The 20,710-nt window shown below is 45.2% G+C and overlaps 1 protein-coding gene across 1 annotated transcript in view; it reads left to right on the top strand.

Moving 5' to 3' along the window:
- LOC144785011 (uncharacterized) overlaps window positions 1-16,282 on the top strand; it is a 51,923-nt gene extending 35,641 nt beyond the window's left edge. Inside the window, exons 8-12 of the mRNA XM_078664130.1 lie at window positions 1,426-1,485; window positions 9,893-9,957; window positions 11,055-11,142; window positions 12,489-12,553; window positions 15,946-16,282. Coding sequence (XP_078520256.1) covers window positions 1,426-1,485; window positions 9,893-9,957; window positions 11,055-11,142; window positions 12,489-12,553; window positions 15,946-16,168 — 501 coding nt within the window. The 3' untranslated portion in view covers window positions 16,169-16,282. The remainder of the gene's footprint in view (window positions 1-1,425; window positions 1,486-9,892; window positions 9,958-11,054; window positions 11,143-12,488; window positions 12,554-15,945) is intronic.
- Window positions 16,283-20,710: the final 4,428 nt, after the last annotated feature.

Here is a 20,710-nt window from a genome sequence, read left to right as displayed (position 1 = left end):
AAAGACAAAAACATCTGTGGAGTCTTTGTGCTGCACTATTTGGCCACTTCAAAAACAGCTGAGCATATGTGCATTTCTGTGATGGTGTTAACCTTCTCCATACATAATTTATTAGATTGGTGAAGAGGCCCATTTCCTGCATATCTTTGTGCACACTTTCCTCGTTGTCCTCAGCATCTAATGTCACACCATTATACACTAACAGGCATATGCATCAAAGTAAATACCGGGAGCAAATGGGCAGATTCTCAGAATCTGCCCCTTTGCTCCCGGTATTTTTACATTTGGGATGCATCATCCCAAATGCAAAAATCGCAATTTAAGGAATCTCTAAATTGAGATTCCTTAAATTGCGATTGCATTTAAGGAATACCAAATTGAGATTCCTTAAATGCAATGCATGAAAGTCAAAAAAATAGCGAATTCGCTAATAGGGGGAGCAAATTACCATGAAGTTGAACTTCATGGTAATTTGCTAAAACTTTGAAAAAAGCACTTTTGTGCATTTTTCAAAGTTTCATGTTGCGCACACACATGCCCTTAGGGCATGTGTGTGTGCAACATATGTGCATAGATCAATTTCAGGGGTGCAACAGGGTGTCATTTTGACACCCTTGCACCCTTGAAATTGCATGAGCAATTTGCGAGTACCTACTGGTACCTACTGGTACTCGCAAATTGCTCATGCAATCTCCAATACATTCCTATGGGCCTGTAGGCCCATAGGAATGAATGGGACAGCATTCCTTAATTGGGACTAGCAATTTTCAAGTAGCAATTAAAGAATGTTAAGGAATCGCTATTTTAATAACGATTCCTACATGCATAGGCTTTTGCTATTCCTAAATAGCGATTCCTTAAAAATCGCTATTTAGGAATCGCAAAAGGCTACGTTGATGCATCTGCCAGCCAGTTACTGAGCCACCAAGATTGTACAACCTAAGACTTCCAGTGTTAACCAAGCGCCGTCCAACAGACTACTTAAACAGGATATGGGTCAAACCCATGTCTTTTTTTAACATCAGTTTCTCACTAGGTTTCTTCTATTAAATGTGATGTTTACGCTTGAGAATGAACCCTATGCACCCTGCTTCTTGTTCATTGACAGGCATTGATTTGTATTGCATCTACATTGGATATGTGACACCTCATACAATTTGCTGATGTGGGTCCTTAAGCTGTCCTGATTTTCCTTTCTGTGAATCAACAGTTGGAGAGTTGTCATTGGGGTCGGTCCATAAAAAATAGACCATTTTGTCACAGACATCAGACCACTGACCAACATGGAGAGACAAAGTTGTCAACAGTAGGACAGACCCACCTTAAAGATGGTTTCAAAAATACAATATTGCAATGAAAAATACTTAACAAATGACAGAAATTAATGTTCTAGGTTCCCACACAATTCTCTGTTTGGTATTGCAGAAAGAGTGCTACATGGAAGTAATGGCCACCACCATCAAGGAATATTCGTCAATTATCGAGGTAAGTCAGCATACCTTTAATATGTTTTACAGCTCTTGTTTGTAGCTTCAACCCACTACCTTTTCTATTATTATTTCTTACCTTATAGCTGTTGCCCTTTGATTGGTGAATGAGGAACACCTCCAAAATACTTTTGTTCCTGTTTTATTACAATATATTTTTGGTCGAAGTGTTTTATTCAGGTTTCCCAATTTTTTTTAATGCAAAATACCACTTAGTAAAAATTACAAACAAGAGAACAAACAATGAATCTACCAAAACACAATAAAGAGGATGGAAAGAGAAAACATTTTACCAGAACTTTTTTGTACATTCAGGACAAATTGAGAACCCCGCTACCTCATTCTAGAAAAAGCAAAAAATGCACACATGCACCCTGCACTCACATATATTATTATATTTGTATACAATGTAACTATATTTTCATGACAGAGGTGTGGTACAGCGTCCAGGGTGCCTGACTCTGGGGGGAACAGCGTTTACAACGCAACTTTAACAACGCAGTACCTTTACGACGCAACCATTACAACGCAAGTCATTATAACGACTTGCGCTGGGGGGCGCTCTAGGATAGGGAATAGTTTTAATTTACTATCCAACACCTTCCCTACTATCCACGGGGACTGGAGTTGGAATAGTAAATTAAACTATCCAGCGCCCCCCAACGCAAGTCATTGTAACGACTTGCGTTGTAAAAGTTGCGTCGTAAAGGCATGCGTTGTAAAAGCACGCGTTGTAACGACGTACATCCGACTCTGGACCACGGGGTTCGCGGTTCAATCCCTGGCACCGGCGGCAGGTTAGCCCAGCACCATGTGACTCTGGGCAATAGCTCGCTTAATCTTCCCGACGGCCCCCAGCGCCGGGACACCTCTCCGGAAGTAGCTGTGCGCTTTACAAATGCTGATATTTCATTTCATTTCATTTCATTATTTCATGTACACAACAAGCCCAATGACCAGGGAATGATGCTCCCCAAATAATGAATGCCTTATCATATACATGACCACACATGCAGTCAGGTGTTTGTAAAGGGTACGGGAATACATTTCATGGAGCACTCCTCAGGGTAAGATGTAACACTTCCAGGGTTATGACAGTCAGCAGCGATTTGGACAAGCCGGACCACCCGGAGTTCCTACACCCACTCTAAGCAAACCAAATTCTAATGTTACCAGAGTATTAAGCTCTCATTTCTCCTTCATGTCCATGGCCTGTCGAATTCCTAAATCTAAACCAATATAATTATTTTTCCTGAATAGTAGGGCTCGGAAGAGGCCCGTGGCTTCAAGTTGTGTAAATACATTTGCAAATCCGATTTGCAGAGGCAGTGGTGAATACACTGATGATTCTGTGAAGGCAATTCTGTTTAACATCAGAGAATACTCCTAAGGAGGATTTACCACTTCTCAAACTGGAGAATTTCCTATCCTCACCCAAATCTAAATCAAGCCCTTTGCCCTTCTGGTTGGTAGAAAGAGAACCCACTCTTTTATTCCAGCTGGCCATTTTTACTTCCTGACTATCCTCGTACTTTAAAGTTGAGTCTTAAGTCACAGGGCTCATTCCCTGATGCTCAACAATCAGTCTCTTCCACAATTTTGTTTCCGAATGCCTGTGCAGGCATCAACATTTGAGGATGGCATTTGCACCTTTCTGGCTCCTGTTTATTCCATCTCAAGGCACATGGGAGGCAGACAAGGCATTATCTATTTCTGCTCCCTTGCTAGAGTCGCTTTCCTCTTACCAAGTGCCTCCTTCTCGTTTTTCATGGATGGAACCTTTCATCTGTCCTGTAGGCCTAGACTCTGGAAGACGCCCTGCTACTGAACCCTGACCGTAGCAGGCACCAATAAAGGGGTCACTCATAGGCTCCAGATGGTGCAACATGCAGCAGCCAGGTTGGTGCTGAAATGGCCGAAAAGATCGTCTGCAATGGACGCACTAAAAATCTTACATTGGCTTCCAATAATAAAAAGGGTGCTCTTTAAGATACTGATTATTACCTTTAGAGCAGTCCACTCCTTAGGGCCAACATATCTACGGAAGAAGTTCTCTAGGTACCATCCAACACGAATCCTACGCTCCTCAAACGCCAATCTGTTGGTTGTCCCAGGGTTCAGACTTAGGACGCGAGGCGGTAAGTCATTGACAGTGTTGGGCTCGAAAGCATGGAACACTCTCCCACCGCCCTAGAGAGAGAAACAGAATTCCGTAAAGAATTAAAAACCTGGATTTTTAAGCTACAGGATACCACTGTTAGAGCATTAGTGTAGTAATTGGACTGGCGAAAACTAAGCAGCTAGACCATCTTACATCTCTTGGTCACTCATGGGCGCCTAGATGCTCCTTGGAGCGATAGTTGCGCGGTACAAATGAGCTATCACATCACACATCACATAAAAGAGGAAGGTGGACTTCCAGTGAGAGGAGGAGAGCAGGCCTTTACTGAACAGGATAGAGAGCAAGGCCAGGCTAACTAAAGACAGCATGAAGAGTATCAGTTGTGCAAGTTTTATACTTGTGTATTGTATTCTGGAAACATGAAAACAAAAGTGTCAAAAAAAGGATATCTCTTGTGAGTGAGCCCCCTAGTAGGAGCAAGTGCCTTGCAGCCCAGCTGACAATACTCCGCAAGAAGGTCAAAGAGGATGTGGTGCTGTGGCCAGAGCTGCTGACTCCGGAGCCGGGGATCCGGGTTCGCCTCTCGAGTCGACTCAAAATCCTAGGCCAATCACTTAACTTTCCTGTGCCCTGGTGGGTAGTGGCCGGGTACTTGTGGGCCAGGGGTTCCTCATCCTTCCCGGCACTGAATCCTTTTTTCCCTGGTGCTGCAGGCTATGGTGCTGTCCTGGGTCCGGCTTGTGGACTGCTCTGTCTTCAGCCGCGTATGTAGACTTGGGATGGTTGCTTGTACCCTTGAAGGGTGGTGCCGGACATCGTCCCTTTTTTTGCTCTAGGGTGGTTGTTGCCAATAGTGCTGTGCATTGTCATACTGACTGAATTGAAGTGTTGTTCTCACAAACCGATCGAACTGTGTTCTGTTTTTATTTTTTTATTTTTTTTATTTCCCTTTTTCTTTTTCTTCTCATTTACGTGCAATTCGTGTTGTTATACTTGCATTTCTGTTGCCTTATCAGAAAAAGTTTACACTGCTGTATACCTCCTATCCTGCTATGCGGTCACGATGGACAGTGCCATACACACCCTACTCTGTTGTCAATGCGACTTGCTTTTTCTCTGTCTATGGTGTGTACCATCTTGATGACAATGAGGATTGCTTTAATTGCCTCAATAAAAGTGTTTTAAACAAAAAAAAAACTTCCCTGTGCCCATGGACAGCGCCTGAATACCCTTGCAGAGCTATATTAATCTACAAATTTACAAAGACCTGCAGAAGCGCACAACAGGATATGAAGTGTGGTGAACCTATGCCTTCCCAACTTGTCTGTACCACATGGGATCCTGTATCTCCCTCTTCCATGACCCAGAGGAACACAGAGGTTTATCTGCTTAATCGAAGATCTTGGGTATTGTTCTTCTGATTGCAATTGGTCACTTGGATTCCAGACCATTTTGAATGATTTTCCTAGGCCTAACCATCTAGAGACATCTTCCCTTGTAAGCACGGCTAGCCAATTAACTTAGATCCCAGTTCCAAGTTTTTCACTGGTCCGAGGACTAATTAGGTGGCTCGCCAGCCAAACTCTTCATAGCAACTAACTAGTTTTGGGCTAGAAGCACTTGAAATAATCCCAGAATACTTTGCTGTGGGTATCACAAGTTTTAACCCCAAGTCCCGTCCCCCTACAATACCTTTTGGAACAACTGTGCCCATAATCACTCTACCCTTTTCCCTAGTAGCTGCGTCCTGTCCACCAGAGCTCCTAACGACCAGGTCCTTCAACAAACTGGCAACAATACTACAAAGGTACTCCAACTAGTTGATATTGCTGAGAAGCAATTGAAACAGAAGGTGCAGCTCACATTGAACATGGAAACGGCATTTGACAGGGTATATTTGCTGTTTATGAGGGCATTGCTATCACATATGGAGTTTAGCAAGGAAATGCTTGATTAGATCTTGGTGGGTTTGAATTTCCTCATGCGATGGTGACGGTTAAGAGTTGATTGTCAGGTTCTGTCCGCATCTGTAGCGGCACGAGACAGGGGTGCCCTTTATCACCACTGTTATTTGGTTTGCATCAAACAACTGGCCCAAAAATTAGAAATAGGGTAAATATGGAGGGGATTCAATTATAATTCTTCAATGCAGTATATAGGGAAAGAAGTTAGGAATACACTAGAAATAACATTTTTTGTAGAGGATACACTATTGATCCAATGAAACCCTGTTACTTCCACAGTAGAAAGATTCCAGATCAATTCTGCAAAGTCAAAAGTTCTCATGGTTTCGCTATACAGGATCAAGGAGGAAGAGGTGTGGCGCCGCGGCCAGGGCGACTGACGCTGGAATCTGGGGACCACGGTTCGATCCCTGGCACCGGCGGCAGATTAGCCCAGCACCATGTGACTCTGGGCAATAGCTTGCTTAATCTTCCCGACGGCCCCCAGCGCCTAGAGACCCTAACGGGTGATTGTGCGCTTTACAAATGTGGATTATTATTATTTTATTACAGAAAACATCTGACCTTTGAAACAAGTACACCCCTTCGATCGTCCAACTCACATATGTAAATATAAATGTAAATCCAGTTTGTATAGCGCACAAATCACCCCCGAAGGGGTCTCAAGATGCTGAGGGCCATTGGGAAGATTAAGCGAGCTATTGCCCAGAGTCGCATGGTGCTGGGCAGACCCCTTCCGCCGGACCCGGGGATCGAACCGTGATCCCAAGCGTCCTGCGTCCTGCGTCAGTCGCCCTGGCCGTGGCACCACACCTCTCCCCTTAATATATATACACATCTTAGGAGTCGACAACAGTGGTAGAAATGCTGCAGAGGAATTACAGAACACTATTGAGAGCGCTCAATGTTTGCAAAGTTGGCAGCACACCATTATCTTGTGTACAATGGTTAGCGGGCATCAAGATGGCGGAACTCTGCACGATACATTTATGTTTCCACATCCTGCCATTGTGGACGAGGGAGTCGAGGCTTATAGAATTTTCAACACGTGCTGGAGGGACACATCTAGATAGGAGGGTAACTGAGAATGAAGTGAGCACAAAGTACACTTTGGCCAAGGGAAGGGGGTCTTTGGATTCCCAAACGTCATCCACAAATGCTAAGTAACTCAACGCAGATTCCTCATTGAATTGATGGAAGAAGAGAACGGATGGTGTATGTTGTACCAGACTGTGGCTGTGACACCATTACTGAAGATCTATGCATATCAAAACAGCAGCGAAATGGGAACCTGTCTAGGACTTGATATTTTATGCAACCATTAAAACCTGAGATACTCTGAGCTGAGTTGGGGGTGGGGTGACCACATACCCTTCACTCCTCCATGGGAGTACATAGATTTCACCACAGGAATGAAGAGCAACATTTTTGGGTGCTGGGTTATGCCGTGCTTCAGGCTCTGCAAGATTTTTTTTTTTGGATTATTTTTGAGTTTTATATAGCGCGAACTAGACCCGAGAAATCGGGTATTAGAGCGCTTTACATGAGCACCAGTTTTGTTACAGATGGACACATTAGTTTTTATTAGGCACAGGAGAGGAAGTGATTTGCCCAGAATCACAGGATGTTGAGTGTCGTTGCCGAGACTCGAACCTGGTTCCCCAGCTTTGAGTCGACCGCTCTAGCCGCAAGGCTACAAACAAGAATATGGAATGGAAGAAAGTGAGCGCTTCAGGTATACATCGGCGGTCACAATCAGAGGTAAAGTATGAGGCTACCTGGGCCCTCGTTGGGATGGAAGATGCCTTAGTGACCAGAGAACATTCTACCTCCAGACTGTATAGAATGCAGCAGGCTATGAAACTGGATCCCAAGGTGACCTTCAAAGAGGCACAGGAGATGGTGTTGGTAATTCAACTAGATAAGGGGCAGTGGCAAGAGGTTCTCCTTAGGAATATCAATTAGATAGAGATGCACAAGGCAGGGAAGCAATATATAAAACCATGTGTCAGTGGTATCTCATACCTTCAGGTTTACATGTCATAAACCCTGATCGCTGCTGAAGAGAGTATGTGAACAAGACCACAACACCACATATACTATGGTCATATACCAAAAGACAGGGATTCTGGGAAAACATCTTATGTAGAGATGATCATATTGGGGAGACATCTGCAGGGATTTTACTCTGCTTACTCCAAAGAAAGAAAACGTACAGCACATATGCTCCTGGTGAATCTGGTCTTTGCTGGGGGTGGAGAAATATGGCGACATAAAAGATAAAGCAATCAGGAGGATTCAAGGTCCAGTGATAAGCTATCTGGCCTACGTTTTAAGGGCCCGATTCACAGAACTGAGGGCCATTGGGAAGATTAAGATTTTGGTATTCACAGAAGTTAGGATTTTGTCTTAAATTTGTCTTAAGACAGACTTAAGATAGACTTAAGACAAAATCCTAACTTAAGTCTGTCTTAAGTCTATCTTAAGACAAATTTAAGACAAAATCCTAACTTAAGTCTGCCTTAAGACAAACGTAAGACAGAATCCTAACTTCTGTGAATACCAAAAGTAGTAAGTTTAGGATTTTGTCTTAAGTTATTTCTGTGAATCGGGCCCATAGAGAACTGAGCTGCCCAAGAAATTGAGAGGTTTCCCCATTTGAGAGGACATTGCTGATGTGACTGATATCAGATGAGTTTAGGAACCCTATGAGGCAACACAAGTGATAGTACTTTGAACAAGAATTTAAGGATATTGTTGGGCGGTGGATGGTAGTGTAGGGGATAGGGGTTCTTGTTAATGTTTTTCACACCATATGCTATGCTTTGTTTCACAATGTGTAAACGCATATCAATGAGAAGTGGGAATTATTGTAAACTCATGAAACAGTAGATTTATTAGCAAAACCTGTAACAATAAAAATGAGGATGAACTTCCTTTACAAACCACTGGCCAGAGGCAAGTTGATTTAGGTATTTTCAATGGGAATGCATGTTTGTGAAGCATGTTACATTGGATGTTTTGCCATTGTTTTCTTTGCACCTTATTGTTGATGTTTTTTGGTATTCCTGTTATGCCTGTAAAGTCCCCAAAGCCACTGGTGACAAACAGCCACCTCACCCGCTGTGTCCTTTAATAGCCACTACACGCAAGTGGCATCAAACAATCTGCAGAGGAGAGATCACGACTAGAAGAGCTTGGGGATAGTGCAAAGTAGGAAGAGGATCTCCAAGAGGTGCCTAGAGCATAAAAACAGAAAAACTAAACTATAGTAGCAAGTTGGCAGAGGAGTACCTAGAGCAGAATAGTAGAAAAATAAAGACAAAAGTGTCAGGCAGGCAAGGACGTCCAAAGAACACAAAATAAATGCAGTAGTGCCAAGTAAGGAACAGAATGCCAAGAGCAAATTTATCAAAAAATAAATGCAATACTACCAAGTAGGTTGAGCATATCCAAGAGTAGAATAATCGGAAAATAAATACAGAGAATACAACCAAGCACTAAAACAACATAAAATACATACAACAATGTCAAGCAGTTAGAGGATATTACCAGGCATTAAAACAACATAAAATACATATAACAATGTCAAGCTGCCAGAGGATACAACCAAGCATTGGAACCAGGCAGTACAACAACAGAAAATAAACACACTATTGCCAAGTAGGCAGAGAATACACAAAACATTAAAAAGACATAAAATAAATATAATAATGTCAAGTAGGTAAAGGATACAATCAAGCATTGGAACAACATAAAATAAATATAACAATGCCAAGCTGCCAGAGGATACAACCAAACATTGGAACAACAGAAACTAAATACAACAACGGATGCCCCAGAGCAGAACAAACAAAAATTAACCCAGGCAGTACAACAACAGAAAATAAACACAATATTGTCAAGTAGGCAGAGAATACACAAAACATTAAAAATACATAAAATAAATATAATAATGTCAAGTAGGTAAAGGATACAATCAAGCATTGGAACAACAGAAACTAAATACAATAATGTCAAGTAGGCAAAGGATGCCCAGGAGCAGAATAAACAAAATTAAACACAATAGTGCCAAGGAGGCAGAGAATACACAAAGCATTAAAAAGACATAAAATAAATATAATAATGTCAAGTAGGTAAAGGATACAATCAACCATTGGAACAACAGAAACTAAATACAATAATGTCAAGTAGGCAAAGGATGCCCCAGAGCAGAATAAACAAAATTAAACACATTAGTGCCAAGTAAGCAGAGGATGCCCAAGAGGAGAAAAAACAAAGCAAATACAATCAATACACTCATGTGTCTTTTCTTCCAGGTTTTGCACAACAAGATCATCAGCCTGAAGGACCAGTTGGAAAAGGCGCAGCAGGAGCTGGCTCTGTGAGTATCTTGCTTGGGCAGCGACGTGGTGGGCGGCACACCTTTAATAGAATACATAGAGCAGGGTCACTCGGATGGACTGGGCAACCTGGCTTGCCTGATCCAAGCAACTCCAGTCAACACTTTGTCGAAGCGCTATGGTGAGAGGGTTCCTCGAATGGTAATGGGGTGGAGATGAACAATTGTAAGTAACAAGGACCCCCTGATGTATAATATGTTTCCTGGATCAGGGTAAAGACAATATATTGATAAGTAACGTTCCAGGCAAAACCACTAATGAACGGAACAATGTGAACTAGAGCACCAGAAAGTACTGGACTAAGGTGAATGTATGGTATAAAAACAAGCAAATGTTTAATAAATTTCAAATATACATTAATAAAAAATTATAGATAAAGACATTTGTTATATATACAAATGTCTTTTATCTATAATTTTTATTAATGTATATTTGAAATGTATTAAACATTTGCTTGTTTTTATACCATACATTCACCTTAGTCCAGTACTTTCTGGTGCTCTAGTTCACGTTGTTCCGTTCATTAGTGGTTTTGCCTGGAACGCTACTTGTCAATATAAATGGGGTGGAGATGAACACGCCCTGGAAGCGTGAGAATGTCGATAGTAGCTAGCAATTTCCACAGTATTCTTCCAAGTCACACTCCCCCTTATTTACCTGTTGATAGCCAAAACACACAAGACCAGCAGGAGAAAAATGGGGGTAGGAATGGAAAGCAACTGTGGCCACCTCAGGGGGAGCAAAACTGGAAAACTGAGGGGGGTTTGAGGCCTGGAGCTGGCCAAGGAGAAGCTTCATCCACCTCTTTTCCAAGGCAGAGGCACAATCCTGCCTTCATGTTTTCAGGGAATGGAGGTAGGAAATTTGATGGGATGCAGAGTTGTAACCCCAGTTGCTCTGGTAACTCAGCTGTCATAAAGGAGACTTGATCACAGAGAACCACAACTACCACAAAGACTTCTAAAGTTACCGATTTGCACAATGGCAGCTGCGGACACCTTTCCCCGCTCTCTAAATTGTTTCCATCCACTTCAGAAGTAGTGATGTAGTAGTAAGTTCACTCTTTCCTATTTGACAGGAACAAGATGGAAGACCAGGTAGCGGAGTATCCTCCACCGCGCCCCGTTAGCGGCTCCCTGATGTATGAGATTGTGCAAGCAGAGCTAGTAAGTATGATGCTTAGGCTGGCGCCAAGAGCACTGAGTGATGGAACATACCATCATCTGAGAAATATGAACTATGAATGATTACAGGGGTTATACCACCATGACATAGTTGTCTTGAAGAACACCAACCGAGAAAAGACAAACTAATTATTTATACCCTGTTGTATTAATGGGAGGATAAACGCCCCAGCACAAATCATATATCAGATGTGTTTTATCATCGCATTAATAGCTGGCCATTAAATAAAGCGTAAACCATATGTCAACAGGCTGTTCACTGATTTCCATGGATGATTACTCCTCGAGCACTGTTTTGCATGGAAGTTACCACCAGGTGGTTCAAGGTGGTAATGGCCTCTGCAAACATAGGAGTGATATCGCAAGCCAATAAGGCATTTAGCACGATACGGACACCTAGTGCTCATCCTTTTTAGGTACAGGAGTTAAGTAGTGCTGACTTTTAGAGATGTATGGCCCCTCTGCATAACCCCGCTGTGGCTAGGCTCGGATAGAACTGGCTCAATCTGTTATACCTGGCATGGCAGCAGGTCTCAAGCGACTCCCTCACCCCTCCTTGGCTTAAGTTGTCCTAATTTTGTTGTACCCTGTGTCCACAGTTTGGCCTAAGGTGCACCATGTCTGAAACGATTACAAGCTGTCCAGTGATCAGACTCTTGGGCACTGATACACCCTCTATACAGACGCTGTCATGAGTAAACTCTCAGTACCCTGTTGAATAACTCATCTGTATTTTTATAGTTTGTTTCTGGATATTGTACCATTTGCAAGCAACTATACATGGTACCTATGCTTTGTTCTGGTTGTATGCCAAAAATATGAAAAATGTCAATAAAAAAGATTTAAACAAAAAAATAAGGCATTTAGCAGTCGCAAACCCTGTGATTCAAAGAGTTGCAGAGTCTGAGGCTGCTAAATGGCTTCATAAATGTGGCCTAAAGTTACTTGAAATGTGCCAGGTAAAGACCTGCAAGGGCCATAGCCAGATCCAGAAGAAACACAGTGGCCATAACCAGGTCCACACAGGGCACTCTGCTACCCACCTTACCTGACAGTCATATCGTCCACCACCATCACCTTCTGTTGGACATCAGCTCTTAGCAATCATGGGAAATATGAATTGGGTCAGGGGTTCCAAAGAAGTGCACTGAGCCTCCTACAAACCCTCTGTTGGGTCTACACAGGGTACATGTTCATACAAGTGGGTATTGTTATTGGCGGGTGGTTGCTGGCATTGCAAAGCCTTAGGCTGGATATTTTTCTAATGATTTTTTGCCCTTTTCTATGTATATAAATTGCATTAAAAGAACTATTGTCTTGCTTTGCAGGAGAAAAAGTTACTGAGGACTCACTATGAAAATGAAAGACGAAAGAACCGGTTGTTTGGACTCAGGTGGGTACAGGGCACTGCAAGAGCACTTCCCGCAGAGAGATGGGGAGAGGGCCGCGTAGGCTGGGAGAGGCATAGTTCTTCAGTGTCGTTTGGGCATGTTGTCCTAAACTTGTCACTTAAGTCTTTTTTCTTATAGATACTAGGAAAGGGGATTGGAAAAGAAATGTTGATCAATTCCCTAGTTGGCACTCTTACTTATTATGTGCTGTTCCTCTGTGTTCATAATCCATCTTTGATTGGTCTTGTAACTTCAACATACCGTTTGGGGCAGGATTAAGTGGGAAGATGGAGGAGAGGATGAAAAGATATCATTGCTTCATACAAACCCAAAAACCTTTCCTCAGTTCTCCATTCCTGAATCTCTGCTCCCACCGCCGCCAGACTGTACACATCAGTGCATCCCCCTAAGTCTAAGAGTTAAGATGTTTAACTTTCAGAGTTTTTTTTAATCCTTCATTTTTGTGGTTCAAAAAAAGTTTGAATAAAGCATGCGCTCCGCTTTTATCTCTGCGTATAAGTGCACCTAACTACATCTGGTGAGGTTGCTCCTCTTCTGGGAAATCTTTTTTCCTCTTACAACTTGAAGTATATATGTGTGCACAATATTCCTTCTACATATGCAAAGGGACATCTAAAGTGCATCCCAATGTACAAAGCAAAGGGACACTGTACAATGGAGAGGGGGAAAAGCAAGGATTTGTAAGTAGATACAGGGAAGGGGTACACGTGTTCAAGGAGTTGGAGAAAGGGCACTGCACAGAGCTATCCTTCCTTCAGAGGAGGGTTCCACGAGGATGAGGTGTTACAGGTTCCGGTGGGGGTTCAATTCGTCCTGAAAGCTAACAATGGAAGAGGTTAGTCTAGATGTAGATGTAGGGCCCGATTCACTGAACGAACTTACGACAAGATCCTAAACTTACAACTTTGGGTACTCACAGAATGCACTTACGATTTTTGGTATTCACAGAATGAACTTAAGACAAACTTAAGACAGACTTAAGACAGACTTAAGACAAACTTAAGACAGACATAAAATGGAAACGACTGCAGGACAATGCTGTTGAAGAGTATTCTAAACAATAAGGTGTTGTGCAGGGCTTAGGTGACGTACTAACATTTGCTAAGAGTTTGCACAGGATGAGGAGCCAGGGTTTATTGTTGTCATTGAACTGGAATGTGTGGTCAAGCACTTGGAGGGCAGCAGACGCTGTGGTGTGTGGGGGCCTGAAAGTGGACTGGTAGATTTGGAGAAGCACAAAGTTTGTTATTCTCTTGCAGTCACTGGAAACTTTTAAGGCCAGTAATCACTCAATGACCTTGGCAGTAATCTCTCGATGACCTCGATAATGTATGTCTTTCTAGTCAGTAATCATTCTATGTTCTAAAAGTCTGTACATTAAGGGGCAGTAATTAAGTAATCTATACCTTTAATGATATTGTAAATAAAAAAATTGATACTTGTATAGCGCGCTACTCACCCGCAAGGGTCTCCAGGCGCTTGCACGAATACCGCTGTGGAACCCATCCTGGCTTTCCCTGTGAGGTGTCTACTCCTGGGCACCCCCAAGGTGGAGGCCAGGCATCCTTAGCGTTGTGGGGGCCGTTGTGGAGATTAAGCAAGCTATTGCCCAGAGTTGCAGAGTGGGACTCCATGATTGGAATAGGCACCGAGGCGAGAATTATCAGGTCCGTGGAATTTTGAGCCCAAGACCCGCCGAGGCGGGGAATTGAACCCTGGTCCTGGGCTAGACCTCTGCATCAGGGTCTGCCGCTCTAACCATTGAGCCACACTTCCCCACTTGTCTTTAACAAACTAGACTTGCTATGTTTAAATGACTGTCTTTAAAAAAAAATCTTTATCTAGATGATTTTAAACCCTTGCAAATCTGTACATTTCCTGGCAGTGATAATTGCAAGAACCTGCCAATCTGGACTCCTGCAGATGGGAGAGATTCTCAGTCTCTGCCAGTCATTGGCATGTCGCCCCCTTAAAGGCAGTAATCACTCATACACCAGGCCAATCTACACCATTCCCAGCAGTAATTATTTTAAGTCCATCTTAATCTGCACCTTCATAGGCAGCAATAACAATACGTCCTCCGCAACATATACTTTTCCAGACAGTTAGCGTTCCAAGTTCTTAGCAACCTACACCCTCAAGGCCGGTAATCACAGAAATTCCTTGGCAGTCTACATTCTTTTCAGAAAATCATCTCTCTAATTGATAGTCGCTGGCGGTTGATCATGTTCTAGCGCGGGGACACTCCGTTGGAGTAACCAGGCGCTTTACAAGCTTAATAATAATAATAATAATATTAATAATAATAATAATTCCTCTACAACCTCCACCATGCCCAGCAATAGTCGCTTAACCCCTTCCATGCGGGGCTAATTCCCCCGCAGTGCGGGGGGGGAGTAGGGGCCGCGCGCTGCGCCGCGGTACTCGTGACGAGTCCAGCTCGTCATGCTGCACAGTGGAGCTGTGCTCATGACGAGCTGGACTCGTCATGACTCCGCCCACTCCCATAGAACGCCTGCACAAGTGGGGAATAAGCCCCCTGTGGGCCGTCCGCGGCAGTTATGACGAGCTCAGCTCGCCATGAGCACAGCTACACTGTGCCTTACGAGCTGAGCTCGTCATAAGCATGCAAGGGGTTAAAGCCCTGGACAAGCTACATTCTTACACTTTACTGTATACACCGTTCTGGGCAGTGAACATTCTAAATCATTGGCATATAACACCTTTGTGGGCAGTAATAACTCCACGTTATTTGGAATTTACACTTATTTTTTTTAATTCTTTTTTTTAAACACATGTTTTTTTATTGATTATATCTTAAAAATAGTTGAAACATCTTACATCATTAATCGTTCGGTGTTGTAGATTTTGATACATGTTACACATATGTCCCAAGCTTACAGTGTAAAAACCTTAGCATGAGACTCAGTTAAATACAACAATTTCAAGAGAATAACGATTCTTCACCCAGAGAACTCGTTCCCTTTGGCAATCCGGTCTTGTACTGATACTATGCAGTTTAGGAAGCTCCTTAAGACCTGGCTGTTCCGGCAAGCATATAACATGGTATAGTGGACAGCTTGCTGTCTGATCAGTCTGCCCTTAGTACTCTCTGTTTTCTGGTCAGCGCCATGAAGCCACCCGGTGTAAGCGCACTTAATAAATAACCCTTAACATTAACATTAACATTAACACCCTTGACAAAGTATACCTTCCTAAGCAGTAACCACCTAAACCCTGGCAGCACCCATTTTCATTCCTTGGCAAGCTACACCTCCATTGATAGTAATGTTTCTTAGTGCCAGATAGCCTTCTAGGAACGAGTCCGTGTCATGTACCTAAACTCTCTCACTTTGATTTCTTCTGGTTCCAGGCTACTGCTCTACATGGTCGGACGGCTCATTGGAGTCTGCCAGAAAATCCTACTGCTGCAGGTGCTTCTGATGGTCTTCCTGGCCGTGTCCCTGCTCTACATCCACCAGGCGGACCCTTACTACCTGAAGGAGAAGGTTTTCGACAAATCCTCATGGATGCTGCTACAGCAAACCATCTCGCCCTGGCTAACATTACACAGTGACGGCCTGATGCCCTTATGAGGCCTGCTCCACCAGACGCCAGGCTAACTTTATGGGACAAATGGAAAGCAGAGGTTTTTTTACCTTACTCAGAGACTTAAAAGTAGAAATTGGAACTTAAAAAATAAATGGAGCAAATTTACAGCACTTTTCATCCTACAATTCCTTGAAATATTTCTTTTGCATGTGTGGGTCTGCTGTTATATCACGATGAATTGAATTCAAGGCGCTCTGCATCACTTTCAAAGCCCTGAAATTCACCACCCCTAGCATCCTGGCCAACCTGCTTTCGCCTTATGTCCCCACACGCCATCTCCGCTCACTAGGTCAACACCTGGTGGTAGTTCCCCGGACACGTAGAGTCCGGGCTGGAGGTCGCTCCTTCCGCAGTAGGGCGGCTCGCCTCTGGAACTCACTCCCTGCTCACATCCGGGGACTCCACAACTACCTAGAATTCAGGAAGGCCATTAAAACACACCTGTTTCCCGCAGCGTAGCCCTTTCATCCGCTCCACCCGAACGTGTCAGTTGCTCTGCTGTCAGCGCCAGGACGCACCTTTGCTGGGGCAGCTGTTGCGCTCTACAAGTTACGGTAACATTAACATTAACATGAGTGGGACTCAACACTGTATCTTGGACGACGGAAAATAAAGAAATCGCTGTCTGGCTTTCAGTACTGAACACTTCATTATACACACAGGCTCCACGTTTTCAATATCACAACTCAAATTAGAGACACTAGATGAAAATTAAAGGTCTTAAACATGTTCATTGTAACAGTGGATAGTGATCCAGGCCGCATGATACAATACACTAGTGCCATTTATCCAGACTACGCAGCACACTCAGTTTGCACAATTAACTACACCTCTCTTCACTATAGATCCGAAGAGTAATGGACCACGAGCTTTCCTCATTTGATGCCCAAAACGTGGGTGTTGGACCCGGTCCTTTGGGCAGGTCTACCCCGTGACTTTTTGCTTTTTCCTAGCCTGTTTTTGGAACCTGGATTGGTGATTGTAGGCCTCTGCGCACTTTTTCACTGTGGTACAGTGTAAAGTGCGTGTGCTTTCTGTGTATGGATGGTGAGTGACCTGCCCTCCCATAGGAATGACTGGGAATATGTATGCCCATGGTAGATTCCTGATGCATGGGGAGTGCAGGGTCGAGTTTGATATGTCTGAACTCGTGAGAATGAATGCTGCAGAATGGTATATGCGGCATGGCTGTGTGTAGTCTAGAAGCGCCACTTTTAGAAGTTGGCATAATTGTGTAGTGAGTCTGCTAGCACGTGATTGGCTGATGGGCCTGGCCCAGGCATGCCTGGGCCTGTTGGTAGATGGACTGTCTGGTTTGAGTAGAACAGGGTCTGCAGGGTCCGCAAGGCCCCGGAGGAGGGGGTAGATGAAAGGCCCCTCTGCTGTCAGGGATGGGAGGAAAGAGCATCTGGTGGTGCCGGGCTGTGCCTGTCGCCCACCCTGCTGGCTCTCCATCCGGGCGGCCTACTGTCACCTCTGGCCCTGAAGCTGTCAGGGAGACGTAAACCAGAAACATTCCAGTACTCAGGGCCCCTTGCACGAAAGCTTCAAAGTACTTGAAAGGCATTTCTGTGTATAAGAAGGGACGGTGTCTCCTTCCAAAAGGTTCTTGTCTTTGCTCTTGTGGCTGACTGGGATCTACGAGGGGTGGGCGCTGCCCAGCCCCTGGACACCTGGATTCCTGGACTCCTGGGGGACCCTTCTGCCTGCCTGGGCTGAAGGGGGGACTTGGCTTTGCCCCTGGGGAAGTTCTGGGACCATGGCAGCATGGAGAAGCTGCCCTTTTCCTGTGGAGAGCGCTGGAGTTGGTTTCTAGCGCCTAGAGGCGCTGTGCTTCGCCTTGAGCGCCTGGGAGCGCTCTGCCTGCTGTCTAGCGCTTTGGAGCGCTTCATTTCCCCCAAGCGCAGGAGAGTGCTGTCGCTGGACTTTCTAGTGCTTAGGAGCGCTTTTGGTGCTCGCTTATAGCGCTGGAGGCGCTGAGGATTCCTGGCCGTAGTTACTTAATTAATTACGAGTGCCCACCTCGATCTGCCGCGGTGAACACAAACCACGAAGGGGCCGCGACCGGATTGGCCGGTGGATAGTCGCGTCATCGGCGAGGCCGCGCTGCCATTGGTTGGCGGCCTCGCGTCATGAGAGGCTCGTCGCAGGAGCCGCGACGCGATTGGCTGGGCCGCCCCTGAGTCCGGTGTGGAAGAAAGGGGAAGGCGAGAAAGGTGGCGGCCGGTTAACAGGGCTCCCGTGTGCCGAGGGAGCCCTGCAGCGAGAGGAGAGCGGCCGCGAGCGGCTGAGCGGCCCGGCGGGGCTCCGTGGTGGAAGAGGAGCCCCGCGCTGGCCAGACGAAGAGAGCCGCCGCCCGGAGGAGCCGCCCCTGAGGCCCGGTGAGTCGAAGGGCTGGGGGGCTCCGTGTGGACCGGGTGAGACGGGGGCTCCGTGATGCTGCGGCTCCGTGAGGGAGCAGATGGGTTCTCGTGGTGCCGGTAGAGGCACCAAGGAAGGGCGGCCCCGAATGGCAGTGGGTCGCCCCACCGTGAGCAAAGAGCCCGCGAGGGGCTCTTGAGGGCCCGCATTGCTTCGTGTTGGTGCCGGGTTAGAGGCACTGCTTCAGGGCGGCCCCAGATGGCAGCGGGCCGCCCCAACGGGGTGTAGAGCCCGTTTGGCTCCAGAGAGGGCCATATTCGAGAGGGGGGGGCTTCGGGGCATATTTTCGGTGCTCGTCCCCTCCTGCCCCTGAGTGTGAGGGCTAGAGTCCGGTGAGGCTCATGGGGGCATCTGTGTTTTAAGAGCCTGTGTGGCTCCAACGGTTGGCATCATTGCTTTAGAGCCTTTGAGAATCCAACGTCTGGGGCATGTGTGTTATGCCCAGAGCCTGTGTGGCTCCAGCAGTGGCGCAGTTGGCGCCGAAGGGCCAGTGAGGGCCCTGGCTCAGTTCTGTTGTTCTCCAGGTGCCCAGCACTTAGTGGGCACCTGCTACGTTTAGGCTTTTTGGTACTTTGAGACTGGCGCTGCATGGCAGCGCACCCTGACACTGAGACTCAGGGCGTCTGAGCCCCAACAAGGCCATTGGCCTAGGGACTGCCACAGGTGGTGGCGTATGTGAGTTTGTGCGCAATCATATGGTTATTGCACCTCTGAATGTGATTTCTTGCATCATGTGTTATTCCTGCACCTCTGAAGGTTTTTAGGCCTCATGTGATTTTTGCGCTATTGTATTACTTTGACACCTCTGAATGTTTCGTGCATTATGTGTCTTTCTCTTCTTGCGCTACACCTCTGAATGTTTAGTCATCATGTGTCTTCTTGCGCTGCACCCCTGAATGTATTTTAATTGCATCATGTGCTCTGTCCTGAACACCGCTGAATGTGTAGGTCTATACATCATGTGTTTTCTTTCTTTACTACTCCTCTGAATGTATATTCATGCATCATGGGTAGTGTGTTTTGAGCTATACCCCTAAGTGGATTTCATCCTTAGGTGGTTGTTCTTTCTAGTACAGGTGGTCCTAGGGAGGTCCTGGGTACCTGCGTGACATGCTCCTAAGGTGTTTAGGGTTGCGTAGTGTGTACTTACCTATTCCCAGTAGTTACTGGATGTGATCTATAACTGTTACTTTGTGTTACAGTGAAGTTTATATACTTTTATTCTAATTTCTGACAAGTATTTCTATATCTGCAAAGTGTGGATTCAGACAGGGGCCCCTGTGGCCCTGTCTTGTAAATAATCCCTTGTGAATATTGCCGTGCCAGTTGGCACAATGTACATGTGTGATTTCTATCTGATATGTTTTGACAATACAAAAGTTATTTTAATATAACCTTGTGTGGAGTCTCTTTTGTGGTGTGCCTAGTATGTTGTTGCTGTCGTGCGCTGACGCAAATGCTTTACACATCGCCTCCGAGTTTAGCCTAGACTGCTCGCGCCATGCTACCTAGAGGGTGAGCAGGGGTTATCTTGGCGTGTGACTTCCTTGCCCTGACTGGAATGGTGGTTTCTGCCTGGCTTTGGCATAAGCCTTAGCCTACCAGAAATAGCCGGTTTCCAACATTGGTGTTTCAGCGGTGCGGATTTGGACTTGCATTTGCCCAGTGCCATAGCGACAACTGGCTACATTACAAAAACTCTGCGTTTTTCAGATAGTCACATATTTGGGATTATTGTTTTTGATTTTATTTTTCCTCAAAAGTGTCATTTTCAGATGGTGTTCCTGCGCTTTATGTTTAGTGGCAGATGAGAGAAAATGACAGGGCGGGACGCCAGTAGATAGGGGAGGTTCCCATAGGTTAGGAATCCCTTGCTGGGTCCAGTGTCCAATTCCCGTTCCTGTCCCTGTGCGGGTAGATGGAAGAGAGGGAGGGTGGAGGAGAAATTGCTTGCTCAGGAGGGTGGTTATTCCCTGAGTGTAGTGTGTGTGTCTGGATTCCCCAGTATGGTAGGATCCAGTGGTGGCAGCTTAAATGTGTCCAGTGCGTGAATTCCCATTCCCAGTTCCCAGAGTATGGTGCCTGGTGCTCAGTAAGAGAGTGAC

The sequence above is a fragment of the Lissotriton helveticus genome, chromosome 10 (genome assembly GCF_964261635.1).
Source record: "Lissotriton helveticus chromosome 10, aLisHel1.1, whole genome shotgun sequence".
NCBI lineage: Eukaryota > Metazoa > Chordata > Amphibia > Caudata > Salamandridae > Lissotriton > Lissotriton helveticus.
The sequence above is the reverse complement of the archived record's forward strand: the minus strand, read 5'-3'. Positions and strand labels throughout refer to the sequence as shown.